We start from the raw sequence: 22479 nt of genomic DNA, 5'->3' as shown, positions 1-22479 counted from the left end.
TTCTTGAAAACCCCTATTAGTTTTGAAAGACCTTTCTAACGATACCCCACAATCTAGGGTTGAAGCGAAAAAAAAAATTCACCCCCACTTTACGTGTAGGGGAGGTACCCTAAAAAAAATTAAATTTTTAGATTTTATTGTACGACTTTGTCGGCTTTATTGATTTATATATCCATGCCAAATTTCAGCTTTCTAGCACTAACGACCACGGAGCAAAGCCTCGGACAGACAGACAGACAGACAGACAGACAGACAGACAGACAGACAGACAGACAGACGGACATGGCGAAACTATAAGGGTTCCGTTTTATGCCATTTGGCTACGGAACCCTAAAAATGAGTATGCATTATGAAAGTCTGAGGGCGAATTTGTTCGGAAAGTTCCGTATTTCAACTTGATTTTAGTTTCGCCATTACTTGGAAATAATATTACAAAGTTAGTGTATGAGATTTGTGGATGATTTGGACCGCATGTTTATTATTTTTTGAAAACATAGTCTCTTCCTGAGTCTTTAACACTATTTAGTGGACTAGAAATGATATTAAAATTAATTAAAATTACGATAGTCATGCTCAACCCGAAATCGATTTCTGATTTTGCGTTTATTTTTGCTAAGTCAAATTATTCGAATCCTATATCGAAAAGGTACTTTTTAAACAAACTCTGAGGGAATGCAAAAAAATAAGCCTAAGTATGCTGCCGGATAAAACAGAACGGGATTTTTTGTAGATTTTTAAAATAGGTATAAGAAACAAACGAGCAGATAAATTACCTTATGGTAAGCGATTATCGTCGCCCATGGACACCTGCATCACCAGAGAGCTTGCAAATGCATTGCCGGATTAAAGATTGGAAGAACGCTTTTTCTCTTCGTAAAATAATAGGGTCGTTTTTTCTCATAAAATAAACTGGCTCTCACGTAGAAACCATAGACCCGACTTCTAAACCATTAGGATTCAACCTCCCCCGGAGATTGTGGTGCCGCTTAAATAGACTGAGAAGGTCATGGTCGCTGCAATTACTTTCTGCATAAATGGGGGTGGAAGGACTCTGCAATGTGCGAGTGTGACGAAGAAGTCCAGACTATGGAGCATATAATTCAGCGATGCCCTTTGCACTTATACTCGGAACCACCAGAGGACCTGCTGCGCCTAACACCCGACGCAATTGCGTGGCTGAACGCTCTGAATATTGACATTTAATTGAAATTTTAATTGTAATGTAATTTTTATTCTGTGATATTTATATAACTACCTATTTTTTGTATAAGCCATACGATTAAATAAATAAAATAAACAAAAATTCATCGAACTCTAACTACCTTCACTGTATGAACTATTTACTGTAATATCATCTACAATAAGGATGACCCGCTAGTGGTATCTTCTGCTATCTAAGGAAAACGGCCACATTTCTGACCAGTTAAAGTCAAAAACAACAAACCTTGTAGTAGCTGGATAAGGTTCAAAATAATCCTAAACTGTTCAGTAACATCACTCAGTCCAACTAATTCCAAGCTATACCCGGATGCCGATTGTGTTTTAACGATTTGATAAGGTTTTCATATTATTTTAATACGGCCCTAATAGTGAGAACCGTTAAGTCTGTTAATTAGCTTTGTATTTTGATATGTAAATTAAGGAAACTATAGGTCAATTTACTGCTGCTTAATCTAATGTTCAATGTTATTGAATGACTGTTTGTTTCTGAAAAAAAAAAAAAAGTCTGACGCAGCGACCTAAAATGTGTCTTGGCCTACACGGTCCACTCCACCACTCCACTGATCCCGGTCCTGTGCAGTTTCTCGCTAGTCTTCAACCTGGAGCTCGCGCAAATCGTGTCCACCACATCCGCCCATCGATACCTAAGTCACGCGGATTGGTGGTCAAAAATGCAATCAAGAGTTGTCTTATTAACCATCTCGTTGTTAACGGTGTGAATTCCATAGTAATTAAAATTGAATTTTTTATTTATTTAATCCACGTTAATTATAATATGTAAGAAGCGCTGGTGGCCTAGCGGTAAGAGCGTGCGACTTGCAATCCGGGGGTCGCGGGTTTAAACCCCGGCTCGTACCAGTGAGTTTTTCGGAACTTATGTACGACATATCATTTGATATTTACCAGTCGCTTTTCGGTGAAGGAAAACATCGTGAGGAAACCGGACTAATCCTAACAAGGCCTAGTTTTACCCTCTGGGTTGGAAGGTCAGATGGCAGTCGTTTTCGTAAAAACTAGTGCCTACGCTAAATCTTGGGATTAGTTGTCAAGCGGACCCCAGGCTCCCATGAGCCGTGGCAAAATGTCGGTACAACGCGAGGAAGAAGAAGAATTATAATATGTAATGAATTGAAAAGATGTGTTTCTTGCCGGTACCATATTGGGATACCCTCCTCCAATTGAGGGGGATTTAAATTTTCTCGAGACAGAGGTGTAGGGATAGAGACAGCGTTATTGGCTTTATTTGACGTACGTAAGCGCATTGTAATATGCCTACTTGAAAAATAAATCTTTCTTTTTACCGTTCGGATTCAGATGATCGATGTTGGTGCCGTAATATAGGTGTTAAAAGATATCAAGTCATATTAAGTTGTTAAAAGAGAATCGGCCTCTCGCTATTGCCTCTAATCCCAGCTGCGGTTTCGTTTTCCATTTGTCTCTCTGTCCTTCCCAATGGATATAAAAGGATAAAATAAATCTTAAAGCGAACGATAGTCTTGTAAGACGCAAGCATGGACTACATCCCATAGATAGCGCTTTGCAAAGAATCGCGGTCAGGGACCCGTCCACCCCTTCCCAGAAAAAGCCTTTAAATATATCAAATAGCTCCAACGATTGGCTTTCCCTTTGAATTGCTTACACGTTCATTTAACTTGGCACTAGGAAAGGGTTTCCTTTTCAGAGATACTGCTAAAATGAAAGGGTATCCCCTTCCTTATTCAAAAATACCTTTCAAACTACTCTTCGATATTAAACACGACTTTAGCTTGTGGAGGTCTTCGTATGCTGATGACCAGGAGTGTTATCCTTCGTAAAGCCCAATGTCATTACAATGTATACTCCGTTTCAATCTAATAAAGCATTTTGTAAACCAAATAAAGTCGTATTTCTTTTGCTCTAACAGTTTTGAATGATTTACGGTTAGTTTTACTAGACTTAAATCGAGCGGGATATAAACCGTGATTACCTTTTATATTATTTTTGAGCTCCCGATATTTCAAAGCCGTTACATTCATCTTGTTCCCTGGAAACTGGATATAGCAGGTAGGTGTCAAAATTGTGTAGACCGCGCTCGGTTTACCCTCATTCGCGCGCCGGCTGCGTTCGCTTTCAACGTTACAACTGGTCGCGTCCACACTTGATATAAAAGGTAATCACGGTTTATATCCCGGTCGATTTAAGTCTTCTTTTGTTTTATTGCTTTCTCAAATAAAGTGAATTAAATGCACACAATAACTATAAATTCCGTTCCAGTTTTAAAATTATACACGAAATTCATCTCAAACCTTGTTGTATGTAAGGCTAGTATTATTATTTGACTTCCTTAAATAATGAATATACTCTAGCCTAACGTATTGGAACGGGGAGTAGTGTTATTTTATTGTTAATTTAATTATTATTAGTTATTTTCGATGTTTACAATGATTTTAATTTTATTTATTTCTGACATAAGTACCTATTGTATATATGAATGTAAATCATGACAATGTATGATCAATACAAATAAAGGTTAAGAATATAAGTAAATAAGGTTCAAATAAAAATAGGAATATTTTGTATGATGGGTTTTACGAGGTTGAATGCTTCATCTAGTTAGTGATCCGTGGGTCAGGTAATTACGGTCGGTCTTTGTGAGTTCAGCGGATTTAGAGAAAGGTTTCAGTTTCGTTTGAGCTAACTTTGGTTCAGGTTGTTTTAGTGTTTTAGGGAGCCTTTTTCTAAGAAATTGTATTGTTTTTGGGAGAAATCGCACTTATGACTTAAACTTTTTACCCCCAATCGAGCATGAGCATAAATGCTTGAAACGAGCCAATTACTTTTTTTTACTTGTGTAAGTTTATTAATTTCCGCTGTCCAAAGGTTGTCTCGGAGAGATAGCTTTTTAGCGATAACATCGCCTGTTGTTTACATCTAATCGTGTTGTTTTTTTCTTTTTGTATTACAAATATTTGGTAGTGGTTTCCAAATCTGAACTCTTCGACCATTTCTCATAAATAAGACATAGGACCTTTAATGGTTTGCTTAAGAATACTTTGACATCATACGCTTATAAGCGTTCTTAAATGACGCCTCAAGCGTACGTTTTCATAAAATTTTAAATATATAAAGGCAAAAAACTTTCAGCATGCTTACTGAATATGAAATTGGATTGTAACATTATTCTTACAAATTCAATTTGTACAATTTGTCTTTGAATTTTTGATGAAACATTTTCATGAATAATTTTGTTACAGCCTCATTAAAATACAAAATGTATTTAATATCGTTAGAAGAATAATGATGTGAGAAGGAATATTTGTGTTATATTCTCGGTATGTTTAATGTGATTAGCAAAACTTGGAATGCGTGGGTTTCTATCTAAGTATATGTATATCTCGTAGGTTGGTGTTAAGAGCAATTCCTAGCCGAGCAACTTTTTAAATCTTTGAAGCTATGTTTCTGGTCAGCTCTGCGGTGGGCGGGAGTGCGTGCGTGCGATAAGGACAACTGCTGCTCGAAGTAAAAACTCACGCAAAAAACTCAAAAATCGAGGTTTCGTTCACGACCGTTTCCTCCTCTAAAACGGAACCAATCATTATGAAATTTTAGAAACTGCAAGAGGAAGAAATAATCTATGCCGCTGTGTTTAGATTTTTTGGATATTTGTTATCATATTTGTATACTGCGCCTTTTTTGCAGTCAATTCAATTGAGCCGTTTTTGCAATTTTCGAGGCGCTGTAAGTTTCTTTAAAATAAAATAATACACAAAAGCAAAACATAGCGGAACAGATATTGATGATTTTGATCTGATTTGAAAAAATCATTGCTTTAGGTTAAAAATCCAGGGAGGAAACAGTCGAGAGCGTTTATATGGAAAAATCGCAACTAGGAATTCATCTTAAGGTACCATTCGAATTCAGACTACACCAGCTGCAGGAACGCGGCCCGACATTATTACCGACTGCATTGCTAACTAGAATAAATGTTCTCAATACAACATGTAGGACTTTCACATTTTGAATACATTTTAAATGGGTCTATCCCGAATTTGTATTGTTACCGTTGTTTCTGACGTTTCGACGCAGGTTTCACTGATTCTGGTCGTGGATAACTAGATGTATAGCCAACGTACCAATCGTTAACGCTGCGTAGCGTTGCGTAGTCAGTTCTCTCTATCACTCTTCCATATTAGTGCGACAGTGACAGTTGCGTCTCGTTCGCTACAGAGCGGTAACGAATGGCATATTAGCTACGTAGTCTGACGTGAGAGCAAAATGTTAAATAGAGATTTGTGTAACTACCAGTGGCGGCGCGTCACAAACATTCGTAGGAAACCCGGAGCTAACTTTGTTTTCCTTTTCTCCATGAACCGATCGTGAAAGTGCTCAACGGGCTGTAATTAGACAAGCCGGTAGGAATTCAGTTCTTTGCACGATCCGCCACTGGTAACTACCCGACGAAAAATCTATGAAAACGTTTGTGGTAAAGCCGCGTTTTCACTTGGTGCTCTGACAGTTCTGAGCGAGCAATCGTTCGTTCGTTCGATTAATGGAAACAGTTGCTCCAATAGTAAATAGGAAGATCAAAAATTTGCTCTAAACAAAATTATTGCTGAGAACAGTAAGTGAAAACGCGGCTTCAGACATCACAAATTCAAACAGTCCACCACAGTTATATTTTAATTATTGTCAATATTCCGACGCGCAACACTCACTTTATCCGCGCACACATCGGAAGATCCCTTGACTTACACTTCTGGATCACTGGTCCCCAAGTTGGCGATAAGTTAAAACCGTCTTCCCTAAAATTTCTGAGGTGCTTCCTGCTTCTCGCATAACTCGCGGATAATAATGGCATTTAGTGGAAACAATTTTCAATAAATCGCGATAGAGCCAGTTATAAATACGTTTTAAATTTTCATAATAGATACCGACTTTCTGAAGTGTTCGCGAAATAACCCGAACTTACATTACCTATATTCAATGAGGCATGAAAGATATATTCTTATCACGCGTTAATAAACTCAAAAGTCATCGTTATCAAACACAATTTTACGGCTTGTTCACGTTGGAATGAATCTTTAACCTTATTTAGCGGCACAATGCAGTTTTTACGAGCACTCCGGTTTGTGCGTGCTTTATTTTGCGATGGAGTCCAAAGGCACAGTTGCCAGATAAATTGTAGTATATTATTACCATAAAATAGCTCCTGGAACTCCTCTACCCTGACTAGAAGAATTAAAGTGAGGATCTTCAATTCAAATGTAAAGGCCGTGTTACTGTACGGGTGCGAAACCTGGTTTATCCGCAAAGATCTAACAAAAAACTCCAAGTGTTTGTGAACAAATGCTTAAGGCAAATTCTACGAATCTTTTGGCCTAACTGGATCACAAACGCTCACTTATGGAGAATAACCAGACAAGCACCCTTATACAAGGAGATCCAAACGCGCAAATGGCATTGAATTGGATATACCCTCAGGAAACCTGACACCCACCTATCCAAAGTGGCCCTGACCTGGAAGATGCTCGGAAAACGGAAACATGGTCGCCCTAAACTTACTTTGCGCCGTTCTGTGGAGCAGGAGTTGGGTGTATTAGGGATGAGGTGGGAGGAGCATAATACCCGAGCAGCCCAGGACCGGAGTCAGTGGAAGAAAATGTTTCGAGCCCTGCACCCCAGGTAACAGGATGGTAAGAAGAAGATAAAATACCTCATATTCTTCTGAAATGTTGGGTGTCGTGACTTAGGCGAAGGCACAGAACATATGTGGTGGTGTGGCACCGCCCACCGCAGCGGCACGCAGTGGAGCGGCTTGAAATTTTGTATCCTTCGCCGTTCCGCGCGGTGAAGCGGCGTTGTGTGTGCGCTCAAGGCGGATTACCTCAACACCAACAACAACAGAGCTCAACGAGGGGCGGGAGGGGGTTAGGGTCGGCAACGCGCATGTAACTCCTCTGGAGTTGCAGGCGTACATAGGCTAAGGATACTGCTTACCATCAGGCGGGCCGTATGCTTGTTTGCCACCGACGTAGTATAAAAAAAAATACCCACACCGTCATACACCGTGATCTTCGCCTTATCATGCATGCCGTTTCTCCCTTACAAAATTTCTTCCATATACTACATGGTGTTTCACGACGAAAGAAAGATATTAATGGTGCATTTCTGATTATATTTAAAGACTAAAATGTCCTACAAACTTTTCTGGAATTCGCCTGATTTAAAAAAAATAAAACATACTTATATTGTTAGGTACTAAGTGCTAAACGCCTTTGTAATGGCGATGTTGCCACTATGAGACCTAGTCTAAATATTATTGATAGATGTCAAAAAGTGACAAGTACCACTTTGCAAACGAAAAAAAAGTAAATATTCATTTTAAGCGTCAGTTTTACCCATAGACCATTTACTCTTTATGTAAAAAACATCCAATAAATCGAAAAAATGTTGTTATTTAAAAGTATGAGAATTGGAACAAATTAAATCACACATAATCAATAGAAATCATTACACAAAAAACTTAAATAAAACACTACTATTACAAAAAAAAAACAAGCACAAACTTAAAATTATTTAACTAACGTAAAGCCCGTCCTGTGTCATGCCTTGTCCAAAAGTCCCCATCCCACTCGCAGCGTTGCCACGCTGTATGGCGATGGAGAACTGTTGGACAAGCCAAGACCCAGAACGGGGATCGTTCCCCCTCTCCCTTAGCCGCCGACCCAGTTCCCTGAACAATTCGGACGCCTCGCTGCACCAGGGTCCGGCTGTCTCGACAGCAATGGGCACAAAATCGTACGCCCCCTGTAACCCGGAGTACTTGGCACGCTTATTTTTGTTTATTTTTGTTATTTTATTTTTATTATTCAAAACTGTTTAATACTACCTATTGATAATAATCTAACCACTGTGGCGAGTTTATGATTGTTGGAAAGTTAAGTGCCACTGTTTGTCCTTGTTAGCTGAACTCAGTCTTCCACAAGCTCACTTTAAAACAGATTTTATTCTATACTGCACAAGGCACAAAATCGATTGACATCAATTTGACGGGCAAAGGAAGAATCACGGTCATTAGCTTCAATACATTATGGGCCATGTTCTGTACAACAGAAGGTATAAATTTGAGAGGTAGATGGGAAGCCTTAAAATTTGTACTCAGACTAAGTAATGGTTATATTGGCACAGTTTTGTATTTATACCTGTTTTACTGATTTTGATTGCTAAATAGCCAAGTGTTCCACGGGTAAATAAGTCAAGGATTTGATTAAGTTAATTATTTTAAGAAACTAATTTTAATTAAAAAAAATGACTGGGCCTAGGTGTGAAAATCCAAAGCCGGAGCGTTTCGGAACAAAATTTCCTAATCAATCAACAAGAATGTTACGATAATATTTCCATACTTGTTTGGGAAATAAGAAAACTCCAAATCATGATGCTATATATTAAATTATAAGTATGTATTTATCTATATACTTATGTATTTCGTCGACTAGTACTCATAGTACAAGCTTTTCTTAGTTTGGGGCTAGGTCGATTGCTCTGTAATATTGTCCCCAAATATTTATTTATAATTTTATTTCATGAGTAACTGTCCCGGGTACCGAAGACAATATTATAGTATATCCTATGTCCTTCTTCGGTCCTCAAACTATAATTTAAATTAAACCGGTCCAGTGGTTTAAGTATGAAGAAGTAACAGACACACAGACAGAGAAACAGACAGAAACACTTTCGCATTTATAATATTAACAGGAATTTAATAACCGTATCGACTTATTCTACAAACTAATGAAGTTCATGAATAAAACTTCTTTAATATAGCGTCCAATAGATAATTTATTAAAATCATAAATAAATGAGGGCCGGGCTAATATCTCTCAAATGAAGGGTAGCAGATATTAAATTAACTAAAATAAATTCTTGGAAATTTGGTTCAGTTCAGAGCGTTTGAAATTAACGTAATTTGATTTAAACTAAAACTTTTTAGGTTAACAAATATCGACTTAATTATCTATTTATGTGTAGGTGTACGTGTAATCTGACAATGATACCCATGAAATAAAAAAAACCGGACAAGTACGAGTCGGACTCGCTCACCGAGGTTTCCGTACTTTTTAGTATTTGTTGTTATAGCGGCAATAGAAATACATCATCTGTGAAAATTTCAACTGTCTAGCTATCACGGTTCATGAGATACAGCCTGGTGACAGACGGATGGACGGACGGACGGACGGACGGACGGACGGACAGCGGAGTCTTAGAAATAGGGTCCCGTTTTACCCTTTGGGTAAGGAATCCTAAAAAAGACAAATAAATAGACATTATAGGACAGTATTCAACAAATTGAATTAGTCCCATGGTAAGCTCAATAAGGTTTGTTTGTACTGTGGGTACTCAGATAAAAATATATGTATAAACATTAATAAACACATAGAAAACACACATGACTCAGGAACAAAATATCATGATTTGAACCCGGGACTATCGGCTTCATAGGCAAGGTCACTACCCACTAGGTTAGACAGTTCGTCAAATAAGGGTGCCTTTCGTTTCGACCAGAGATGTGCTATGCTGTGCTATTCTATGTTTTCATACATTGTAAACGTAGCTGTAGCTGGAGCTGTGTTTCAGATGTATGAAAAGTTGAAAACATAGCATACCAAGCATAGCACATCTCTGGTCGAAAGGCACCCTAATTCTTGCCATCATTTCGATTTTGGTAGCACTTTTGACATTTGACAATCTCTTGTATTTTGTGCCATCGCATGATGCTTCCCCCTTAAAAGAGGGGAATGGTGTAACCTTCTACATGACGGCATAGCGAAGCATGATGAAGTCTGGCTCGATGATTTAAAGCAGAAAAGACTTCGGACTACACAGGAACCATCAACAGATTCGCGCTTCACCTGCGATCTTTGTGGCAGAAAGTGCCGTGCTGCGATTGGACTTTACAGCCACAGGAAAAGATGTACGCACGGACCTCTTCTTCCTCTTCTTAATAACCTGTCGCTGCAACAATCATCTGTCAAGATGCTGTGGCCAATGATGATGATGATGCTTCCGCAGCGCTTCCTCACTACTTCATGTTTTCCTAATTTATCCTACATACTACACATTAGATTACAATTTACTCAAAGTTAAATGTATTAGTAAAATTAAATGTATTGATATTATAAATATCAAGATTGTTATATTTGTTCTTTTTACTCAGCAAAACTGCTTGTTGTTTATATTATTTGTTAATTCAATTCTACACGTGTTGTTATGGAAGAGCGGGGTCTTCTGTCACAGGTATTTTATACTTACTAGAAGACTCCAACCTTTACAATTGAACCCTGTATCATTAACAAATAAAACATTTTTCATTTTTTTTTTCATACTATACAATCCAGCCGTGGTTTCTAAAAAAATATACATTGCTAAAGCAACTAAGCGCACAAAGCTAAATCTGGCAACACCCACTTATTTGTGTTTCACATTGGCAAGCTCTTGCCCATATTTTTCTTCCCGCATACGTGCTTACCACAATTCTGTGCTTCTCTAAAATCGCCTGTATTTCTTGGTGTTAAAGAGAATCGTATGGATACGTGGTTTTATTGGCAACGGTTGTGTTTTGATAATACGATTGTTCGCAGCGCATTGTTCTGGCATTGTTTGCGGTTGAGAAATCTTATAGTTTACAGTGGATATTTCATCTGTTATGTAGGTATATTAATTTCTTTGGAATTGCTGATAATTTGGATAAATAAAATAGAATAAATAAATAAATAGAATAGGAAAATTTTACACAGATCGATCTAATCCCACAGTAAGCTCAATAGTGTGTTGTGGGTACAGTCGATTTCATAAATATGTATATATATTTATGACTTCGACTGTAAAAGACGACGATGTTTATAATATATAGTTATATATAAATGCTTTTATACATAGAAATAATCACAAAAACATCCAAGAAAAAATTTAAGACAAATATTTTGTGATAAACATACAAATACATGCCCTAACCGGAATGCAAACCCGAGACCTGCTTCGTAGGAAGTGACAATTACTGCTTTACAAAAAGAGATTCTCTATAAGAGGGTGGCAGATCTTTTGGCTTGTTTTATCTGCTAATATTGATACTACATGTTAAGTAAAATTCTGTATTCCATTTTATGGATATACTTATATCTTACTTACAGAAGAATATTTCCAAGTTCACACCGTGGGCTCGAGTAAGCCGATAGATTTTAACCACAAACTACTGAGGTCATATGGAGCAAAAAAATGATGTGATACTATATTGACGACCGGTTTGGCCTAGTGGGTAGTGACCCTGCCTACGAAGCTGATGGTCCCGGGTACAAATCCTGGTAAGAGCATTTATTCGTGTGATGAGCATGGATATTTGTCCCTGAGTCATGGCTGTTTTCTATGTATTTATATGTTATATATATCGTTGTCTAAGTACCCTCAACACAAGCCTTATTGAGCTTACTGTGGAACTTAGTCAATTTGTGTAATAATGTCCTATAATAAAAAAAAAAAAATCTTGTGCGTGTGTTTCCTGCACACGAAACGTTATTTATTTTTACATCTTGGCGCAAAAACTGTGTTATATCATGGAGAATATTCCCAGTAAAGAGAACATTCTAAATGTAAATAGTCTTCCTGGTCTGAAAAATGAAAGTCTATTTTTTAGGAGTAGTGGTAAATTTACATCATCTGTCTTGCCAAATTTCGATGCACAGCTGACAGCTGGTAGCAGCTGCTACACTATTAGATTAGCTACTAAAACGTGCCATAGACGTGTACACGTGATATATTAATAGCAGCAACACTATGAAGTGACCATTTGGTGGACCTTATGACTACAATAAACCTACTGAAGGAGTTTTCCGGCTTTTTAGGGTTCCGTACCTCAAAAGGAAAAAACGGAACCCTTGTAAGATCACTTTGTTGTCCGTCCGCCCGTACTTCTGTCTGTCAAGACCCTTATTCTCAGGAACACGTGGAGGTATTAAGCTGGAATTTATATCAAATACTCAGGTGTACTGTCCCTTGAAGCTGTGAATAAAAAAAATCAAACTTCTAAGCCAATGCCATCAAAAGATACAGCCGTTTATGTCACAAATTTCACTGACAGTTTCAACTGTGGTTACTCAAAGAATACGTCTGACTACCCGTCAAGTTACATCAGTTTAAGTTACATATATTTTGCCTATATATGTCCTGATATTCTCCTTCAAAAATATTGTTGATGTTAACCTTAACAAAAACGCAATCGCTAAAGTTCATGTCACACATCCCTAAGCCTCCGTTTGGCAGGGATCCAAGATGGCGGCTGGCGCCAGAGAACGCATCGAGCCCGACTTTAGTGCTGTTGTGTAGGCTGATTTACAATCGAATAATGAGCGCCGCTATTTAGAAGCTACACTTACACATAGGTGAAGTCAGACCTCTTAACTTTTACAACAACGCAATCGCTAAAAGTTAATGTCGCACATCCCTAAGCCTCCCTTTGGCTCAGCCAAGATGGCGGCCGGCGCCAGCGAACGCATCACGCCCGACTTTAGTACTGTTGGGTACTGATTTACAGTCGAATAATGAGCGTACTGTGAACAGACAATGCGAACGCAGAGGTCGATTCAAATTTTAAAATTTGTGATGGTGATTGGCGCACATATGAAGCACGAATTTTGCTTCATTTCACATGAGCATGAGTACTCTTCGAGGTCATATCAAAATGAGATCAATACCATAACAAGTTGTTAAACTTGAATTGGGCACCTGGGTTACACGCTGAAATCTGAAAAAGACCAACACATTACTTGTAGTTAGTAATTTTTATAGATCAATATTTCCAGACACTGTTGACTTTTGAGCGCGCGGTTGTTTCATACGATGGACGCAGCGTTGAACGCATGCGATCACGGAATGTAGGGAAAATGACAATGCGCTACCGCTGCGTTATCGCGTAAAACAATATACGGTCATTAGATTATTTGACTTAAAATGGATGTGCGGCAAACGCATTGCGTTTGACGCTGCGTTATCGCGTAAAACAACCGCGCACTTTACCTATTGTTCACTCATTTGTAAACTTTTTTACAAGGACAAGCTTTTTTATTTGTATCGCTGTTACAAAACCAACAATAAATAAAAGCAAATAATGATTCTTAAGAAAGAGACAACAGTTCAATAACCTTTACTGCAGCGAATCGATTAAAAGGCTTCACACATTTTTACATAATAAACCAAAAAATACTTTACCAGTTGACAATAAGGACGAATTCAAATTGCGGTGTTCCGAGACATTTATTTCAGTCCAAAACATTTCTGCCGCATACCACCGACATTCCACGTCTTATGTCGCTTTTTATTTTTATAGCATCTTCTGAATACTCGCTGTTTCCAAAAAAACCTAATGTTACCAGTATTTTCCGGTAAATTCCGGTTATTTTCATGTAAATGGGTGGTTGGTTACGCCCAACGTGTAAGCTCTTTGAGGCAATTTGTGGAAGCAAGTGCAGTTCTCGACGCTTGTGGGTTAAATATTGAGCTACATTATTGTTTACGTATGTCGAGTACAAACTGGGGCCTGAGGCTTTGCCGGCTTAAGGCAGACGACAATCTTGTATCAAACTTGAAGCTGAAACTTGATATAAGTATAAACTTTAGACACGTTCCGACACGCCTACGTTTAACACAATTTTGGAAACAAAACAAATTATTTTAGAAATGTTGGCTTGTGTTTTTTAAGTAGTCAAACGATTGTACGTTAAATTAAAAACGGAAACGGACGTCATATTATATATCATTTATTTGTGTTACTTTATAATTAAAAATAATTGTTAAATACTGAAGGTCTGTAGTTATATTTATCTGTGGAAGTTTTCAAATATATGATTTATTTAATATATAATTTAGTAGTCTTATAAGGAGTCAAGAAAACACTTGAAATATTTTTACCTGACAAATAAAAATACAAACTAAGGGAACTTCCAAATTTTAATGAATATCTCTATTAAATTAAATCTAAATTTAATTGCCGTAGTAGTTTCAACTTGTTGTTAAATTGTTATATTATTTTCTTGCTTTAATGTTTATTTTGCGTTTAACTTCAATGAATCCGAAATGAGGAATCTAACATATTTGGAAGCTTATACTTGTAGTCAGTACAAGCATTTCTCATCAGCAAATTCAGTTGCTCCCGCAAGTCCCTCGCTAACAGTATGGTCTCGTACGAAATCGATCGTTTCATTTTCAGAGCGCTTGTGAGTGTGGTTGGCCTAAGAAGCTTCGGCTGCGGCAGGGCTATCTGTCTATCAGACTGTTCTACCAAGCTCACTGTGTATGAAACTAGATACTTTATCCCATATATAATAACTGCGAGGAATACGGAGAACCCGGTCATTATGCAATTCTTCTCTGTGCAGATCATTATTAGCTCTCTTTCATCCTGATCTATATCTTCACTTAGCTCAATGATATTTCGGATCGGACTATAAACGCCAATATATAAAATTATACCGAAATAAAGAGCAATTGCTAAGGTAACGTATGTTTTATATTTTTCAGTCTTCTCGTTTAGGTAGTTGGTGATTTTACGGAGGTCGTAGGCGGGGTTCAGCATGACGAGAACCATGACCATTTGGATGAAGAGCAGGACTGCAGCGACCGCGCAATGGGAGTCCATTTTGCTTGGTGAAATTTCTGGTTCAATTGGTTTTTGGTGTTACATTTTATTTACTATTTTTCACTCGCAATTTTATTTGTATCGGCATATTGACAGATAACACAATGTAGTTTGAAGTAGGAATGATTGTCATTAATTTTGACGTGTGGTAGAAAAATGGATGAAGTTTTTATACGTTTTATTTTACATCTAAGGCCGGGTTTACTAGGTTGTATTTGCTCAAACATTTATGCTGCATTTTTATCTTATTCAAAAGATTTTGAAAGAGAAAATTATTCAGTGGTTCATTAGTTGTATAACAGAGAGGACCAGATTGTTTGCTTCGAATGACAAATTATCAAAATGATGAGATGCGCTTCACAGCTCCGTAAAGGCTCCGTAATAAACAGTACCTAACGATGTTACCGATTGACAATTCGATTATCACAAACATGTAGGAGACATCATTATTATAGTTTATTCTGCTCGGGGCAGGTGAAAGAGTACGAAGATTCTCTACAAGTTTTTCTATTGCCTCAATGTTTGTCTTACTCCATCTATCTTTATCTCTCTCTCACTATGTTATAACCAAGTGATAACAGAGATACACACAAAAGATATACAAGTATATGTGTAATACGTTTACTCACTTATACCTATATTGAGACAGCAGCCACACGGTGAGTTACGTGCGCAAGCACGCGGATGATACGCATTCTTATCATTCCGTGCGTGATAATTTGCGCGTTCCGTCTGTGGATCTTTCTCTACTGATAGTACAAAAAAGGTTTATCTACAGCTACTTAAGCTTTGTTTTCATTGCACCTAAATATCATAATGCCATTATATTTGTTTGTCCTAAATTTCAAAACAACTTAGTCCCAAAATGCTTAAATATCACTAGAACACCACTAAAACCACACCACCACCACCAACACACCACCAACACCACTAGAATAACACTAGACCCTACTAATAGTGTTGTGTTCCTGCCGGTGAGTAAGGTTGCCAGAGTTCAACGAGGGGCGGGAGGGGGTTAGGGTCGGCAACGCGCATGTAACTCCTCTGGAGTTGCAGGCGTACATAGGCTACGGATACTACTTACCATCAGGCGGGCCGTATGCCACCGACGTAGTATAAAAAAATATTTAGGTATTATAACACCAAGTCGATTTGAAGTTTAGGCATTTTGGGAATGTGGTGTTTTTGAGAAAAAAGTTAACCATTCTGAGATTCAGGAATTTTAATGAGTAAAATAAAATGAAGGTGCAACAAAACCAAAGCAAAATAAAATACGGAAATATACTTCAAAATCAGCTGTAGTCATAGTGGATCGTAAAAGGTATAATTAATCACATTTTGCACTTTGGAAACAACGGTAGAATTAGAATGTTCTCTGGACTGAAGTATAGCGTGTCTGCACATCATCTCAAACTCCATCATCCTTGACAGCACCACTAAGAACTGCATCAATCTCAAAATCAGAACCAAAAGGAATACAGAAGAAGAAAATGTCGTGTAACATTTTAACAGATTCACCATTTCAAAGTCTTTTACCAATGCCCTGTCATTTACTTCAAATAATATGTTCTTAAATTCCATATTCTCCCAAAGAATCTCCAAGCAGGACACAGCAGCCAAACCAGAAACTATTACTGGTACAGTAATTACGTCCCGAAGCAAATCATACCAGATGGTCCTGATACATTCAGACTCTCTGACAGGCTTCAAGAGGGCCATGACCATTAGAATTTCTAAAACCAGCACAAAACTCACTATCGTAGTAAATGGGTTAATCATTTGATTTCACTAAAGCAGATTTCGACGTGAAACTTTCTTGACTTAACTCATCAAAATCTTCCGCATCAGTTATTAAACCTGAATATCTTGTAACTTTTTTCTTCTGTAAATATTTGTTTATACGCGAGTTATCACTTTCATCCAGATCGTCCAGTGACGGCTAATCTACTAAATTATATTCAACTTCCTTGTTGACCGAAAAGAAATTCGTGTATTCCGACTGATCCGTCATAGAGACATCCACCAAATCATAATTTTCCATGGACTTTGAGAATTCGTATAGCTTTGCAGAAAACTGGACGTAATCGAGCAATCTAAGGAACACTAAAACCAGAAAGAGTGAGAACGCTCCGAGCCAAAAATTTCGTTTTGCGTGGCTGATTTCGATAACACGAACCAATTTTTCTCTTGCAGTAAAACTCTTATATCTCGACTTGTGTATGTTTAAATTTGATAATTTCTTCATAGGCTTGAGGATTCCGTGCCATATAATGAAAATACTATAAACAGTAGCTACTAAAACTATAACATTTTTCATAACTCGATTGTTCTTACAGAACGTGATAAATTTTGATAAATATATAAGGTCAAGCACTGGTAGGACGAGGATTAGATTTATTATCATTTGAATTCCATTTACAGCTATTAGATATGTGGTTGGAGTATCCATTAGGTGTATTTTTTCCGTTTCATTTTGTTCAACTGACAGTGACAACACGTTGACGTGACAAAACCTTTTTTTCATTCGTCTTCGATAGAGTTCAGATCGCATTACGTGATGCAGAGTGCGTACTTCTCTGATTGAATTCGTTATCAACCCGCAACGTATCGAACGAAGCATCTAACAAGATGCCTATTTACGCCGTCGATATCTCGCTGTGAAACAAAATAACGGGCTAGTACGTGGCATTCATTTTGTCATGGCACATTATGTTGCTTGCCTCGCCTGCTTCGCTACGCACGACACCCGCGTTGTTTCCTAACATTAAAAAGACTTATGTTGCAATCGAACCCGCATGCAGATAAGTCGTTTAGGTTTAAAGTTTCGCTTGAATGCGACGTGCCATGGGTGTAATCGAAAGGAGGATATCTTGAGTCTCGCTTGCACTAAGCGCACGTGGCTTCCCCAGCCAGGCTCTATTCACAACCGACTGTATTTTCACGTGGAGCTGACGGTCCAGTATAAAAGAATCATTTCATTATACGTAGTTAGTATATCTGAGGATCAAGTTATGTTAGTCTTGAACGTAGTTGGCTAGAAGTTTTGTGAATGGCCATTCAGGTGTAAGCGCCCTTCCAACAGTAGCTATGTCGACTTATCAATTATGCTGAACTGTTGACTTTGCAAACACCAATATTTTCGACGCTTGCGGCATGCGATCCCAAGGAAGCCTGGTTTTAGATTTAATCTTTTAATTAATGAGCGTTCGGACGTAGTTGGGCTTTGGACAGGTAAATAGAGTGTTTAGTAAAATGATGGTTACGGTAATCCTTTTGAAAGAGGACGGGGTTATCAAGTTAAGCAAACGAATATTAAAAGGATCATTACCTCAAAAGACTGTAACACTATATAATATACATCGTACAACAAGGTTCCCTGCCGCGTCTGTCTGTCAGAATGTGTACATACAAAGTCTATCTATATACGTCTTATAAAACAAATTCCCCCGCCGCGTCTGTCTGTATGTACATACATACGGACGCGGTTGTCTGTATGTTCGCGATAAACTACTGAACAGGCTTTCATGTGGTTTTTACCTATCAATAGAGTGATTCTTGGGGAAGGTTTAGGTGTATAATCTGTAAACTTTTTGCGATAACTAAAAACAGCTAAACTGATCATGTCCGCTATAGTTTTCATTTAATGTCTTTCTTAAGCTCTACGATTACGATTCCACGATTTTTTTCATATTTTTTTGACCTATGGTTCAAAAATTAGAGGGGGGGGGACACATTTTTATTTTCTTTCGGAGCGATTATCTGCGAATATATTCACTTTATCAAAAAATATTTGTAGAAGACCCCTATCAGTTTTGAAAGACCTTTCAAACGATGTCCCACACTGTAGGGTTGAAGCAAAAAAAAAAACATCCCCACTTTACGAGTAGGGGAGGTACCCTAAAAAAAAATATTTTTAGATTTTATTCTACGACTTTATCGGCTTTATTGATTTATATATCCATGCCAAATTTCAGCTTTCTAGCACTAACGACCACGGAGCAAAGCCTCGGACAGACAGACAGACAGACAGACAGACAGACAGACAGACAGACAGACAGACAGACAGACAGACAGACAGACAGACAGACAGACAGACAGACAGACGGACATGGCGAAACTATAAGGGTTCCTAGTTGACTACGGAACACGTTAATACTCGTAAGACAAAGTCGCCTACAATTTAATGTACCTATTTGTATAACAAATAAACGAACCTCGTGGCTTTGGATTAAGGCTAAGACTTATGATTTCACTATGTATATCACAGTGTAGGCAGATTTAAGGCTAACTTTTACGAAAGTAGGTCAAATAATATGAGGGCGATGTTTATCAAACATGTAACAATGTGCCAACATAAACGGGCTCGGGGATCTGTTTTGTGATACAAATACAGTTGCTTCTTTTTCTGTACTTTTAGACTTACGGCCCGATCGAGGAATGATTAAGACGCGTTTAAGATCTTTAAAAGATCGATAACTTAACGACATGTCAAAATTGACTTTAATTTCGATTCCGCTGTGATCCGAATAAGATCTATCTACGATATTTCTAATGCCAAAGTGACATTGGTTGCCCAAATCGAGCTGCTTCTGTCAATTATACGACATACAAACGATATTTAAATGAGAACTTATCTAAACGTATCGTTATCGTATCTCATTCTTCGAATCGGGCCGTTGGGTTGGATTTTAAGTTATTTTTAACAATATTTTCTGAAGAACTTCATATTTGGACCGATTTTAATTTAGTTGATGAATTTGTTCCGTGCAAAACATTCTTCACGGAACACTTAATATGGGATCACTTTGGTCTTGCATTCCCTAGAATGCGGTTTTCTTAGAGAACGTTTGATGTAGATAGCTTAAATTTGGAACAGTTATTTCGTCAGATTTAGATAAATTTTGTTGAAAAGATAGTACCTATTATGTACGATATAAGCGCAATTTCACCGTATTTCATAAAAATCTTCCACTGAGTTACGAAAAAGTCTCGTATTCTCGTAACGCTACCGAATTTTTCGGGTCCAGCAGGTTTCGTATTCATCTCACCCAGAATGAGAAGTTCCGTATTTAGTTCCGTAAGTATTTTTCACAAAAATATGAAATCGACCAATATTCATTAAATTTCAGTTTCTAAAACTTAAAGCCAGAATTTGACCCCGAGAAATCAATTGGCAAAACATGCCATGTTAATAGAATACCTAGTTATTGTTATTTTTTTGAAATATTTGATAAGGTTTGAATGATAACCAAAATTTATGAAAACAGATATAATTATGTTTGTTTCGTTAAAAAACCGGTCACATTTTTTACAATATTTGTAAGTAAATAAATAAACATTTTTCCAACTACTATACCAAATAGACATAAGCCGCTTACCGACAGGAATAAGAGCCTCGTAAACCCAAATGAGTTCTCAGAGCCCCCCTTATAAATATGATTAAACGAAACCAAAACCGCATTTGTTATACACCCTGTATAATACAGGGTGCGTGGAAATAGCTCCTTTGAGTCACGTAGCCGAGATAATGACGTCACGGAGTTGGACCGGAGTTTTGGGGCACATGTGGATCTTGTAAGTGTGTAAATGTAGCAGAAAAAGTGGATTTTACCCTGTTTTCCAAAAATTTGGGAATTTTGGTGCTATCATAGTGCACCAAAATTCCCTAATTTTTGGAAAACAGGGTAAAATCCAACAAATAATTTTTGATTATACGTAAAAATGTGTAGTTACCTACTTTTTTATTCAAGAAGTTTGAGCTGGATTGTAATAGATAATACTTACATACCTAATTTATGTAACGAGCACCAAATAAATGGATATACATTTTACACTAAATAAATGTAATACAAATAATTATTGTAGCTTAGGTAAACTATGATAAAGTAAAAACTAAGGGTGCATTCACACCGCAGTTAATTTTTGTGCAACACGGTAATAAAAAAAATGGTTACAGATAGAAACTCAATGTAGTAATAATATTTAGGAACGTTCTTCTACAAAACGTACTTGCGGTGTAGATGCCCTTTCACCATTACCACCATTTGGCATTTGACATCGATGTTAGCGTCTGCGTAAACTCGAATGCAGTACATCTCGCTTGCATTGATTTATTGGTGCGATAGAGAGGGTATGCGATCGAGTTCACGTAGACACTACCGTCAATGTCAAATGCCAACTCGTGGTACAGCTTCTTAACGCTCTTACTGTTTTTATTAAAATGTTCAGTATAAATAAAATATGGCTATTATTTATGTCAATAGTTTAAAGAAAGAGTTTAATATGATTGATTAATGTTTAAATATTTGTTTCAGGTAAGTACGAGTCGCTCTGCCATCAATGTCCACGTGATGGGTCCTCGTAATCACTACTTTTCTAATTGGTAACTTTAGTAGATACACAATAGCAATACACACATAATAGTGTAGCAAATGCTACTCTAAAGTTATTTATAACTTAGTGTTTTTGTAAATATGTTTGTTTTTTTTTATTCTTTTTGACATTTCGACAATACCTAGGTTGTCCCTAGCTATGTATACATTGACATTTTCTTTTTTGTCGTGACATTTCTTTATTTATTAATTTTATATTTTTTGTTTTAATGTTAAGTTGACGATCTTTTAGTGAAAGCCTTTGTTTTATTCTTTTGTGTAAAATACTGTGTCTTTTTCTTGAAGAAATAAATAAATCTAATCTAATCTAATCTAAGGTTTGGTTTTAACATTTTTGTTCAGATAACCGCTCGCGTCACGTCGCTCAAGGTTAGGTTGAAGAAGCTGTGGTTATCTGACTGCTGAATAATTTTCCTTTCCTAGTGTTCCTAGTGTAACTATAATCACTAATTATTTTCCACTTTTTTCATTCTTTTTTTTGGCTTAATTTCCCTATTACTTTTTTGTGTAATATATGTATGTTTATCCTATAAATTTTGTATGTATTTGTATTTGTATCCTCTACTTTCTGGTACCTTGTTGTACATGTTGCTGCATTTGTCACCCTCTCCTCTCATCTACTCAAAGGTTATCTGGAAGAGATCCTTTAAAGGGATAAATTCTCTTTTGTACTCAGCTTTTCCTAATTTTAAGTTACTTTTATTATGTGTTTTTATACAATAAAGAGTTTACTATTACTAATACCACTAAACACAACTAACGGCCGTATTCGTATAATGCTTATAAGATGTCACAGCGATACTGTTCTGTCTGTGTTAGAGCGAAGAAATGAAGCACATTAATTTATTTAAAAACATAACATTTAAAACGATGCTGTAAGTACAAACTTCTTCTATTATTTTTTAAATTAAACTCAAATAAATGGGACTTGAAAGAACTGTCATACTTCTGTACCTAACCTTAGCTACAGCAATCAAAACTCGCTTTGTATAGCATTTACATACAGATACGTTTTCTATACTCTTGAGTGTACCCAGGGTGAAATTTTAACCACCGTTTATACTCTGCGTAGTGACTTTACAGGGCCCTTATTCGACATGCTAAAAGTGACGTTTCGTGTTGATTTCCATTTGATGTGAGAAATATTGTGACTTGTCGAATTGCTATTATCACCACCTGTCAGTGAACAATATCCACACTAGA

The 22479-nt window shown here is 37.2% G+C and overlaps 2 protein-coding genes across 2 annotated transcripts in view; one reads left to right on the top strand and one right to left on the bottom strand.

The window, feature by feature from the left end:
* The window catches only part of LOC133526927 (acetylcholine receptor subunit alpha-like 1), a 488080-nt gene that overhangs the window by 54106 nt on the left and 411495 nt on the right, over positions 1 to 22479 (top strand). The window lies entirely within an intron of this gene.
* On the bottom strand, positions 14179 to 15028 carry LOC133526758 (uncharacterized). Its single transcript, XM_061863470.1, has one exon. It carries the CDS (start codon positions 14882 to 14884, stop codon positions 14309 to 14311), a length of 576 nt encoding a protein of 191 aa, XP_061719454.1. The 5' UTR covers positions 14885 to 15028; the 3' UTR covers positions 14179 to 14308.

Source organism: Cydia pomonella, chromosome 17 (assembly GCF_033807575.1).
Source record: "Cydia pomonella isolate Wapato2018A chromosome 17, ilCydPomo1, whole genome shotgun sequence".
In the NCBI taxonomy this organism is placed as follows: Eukaryota; Metazoa; Arthropoda; class Insecta; order Lepidoptera; family Tortricidae; genus Cydia; species Cydia pomonella.
This window is presented reverse-complemented; position numbering and strand designations above follow the sequence as displayed.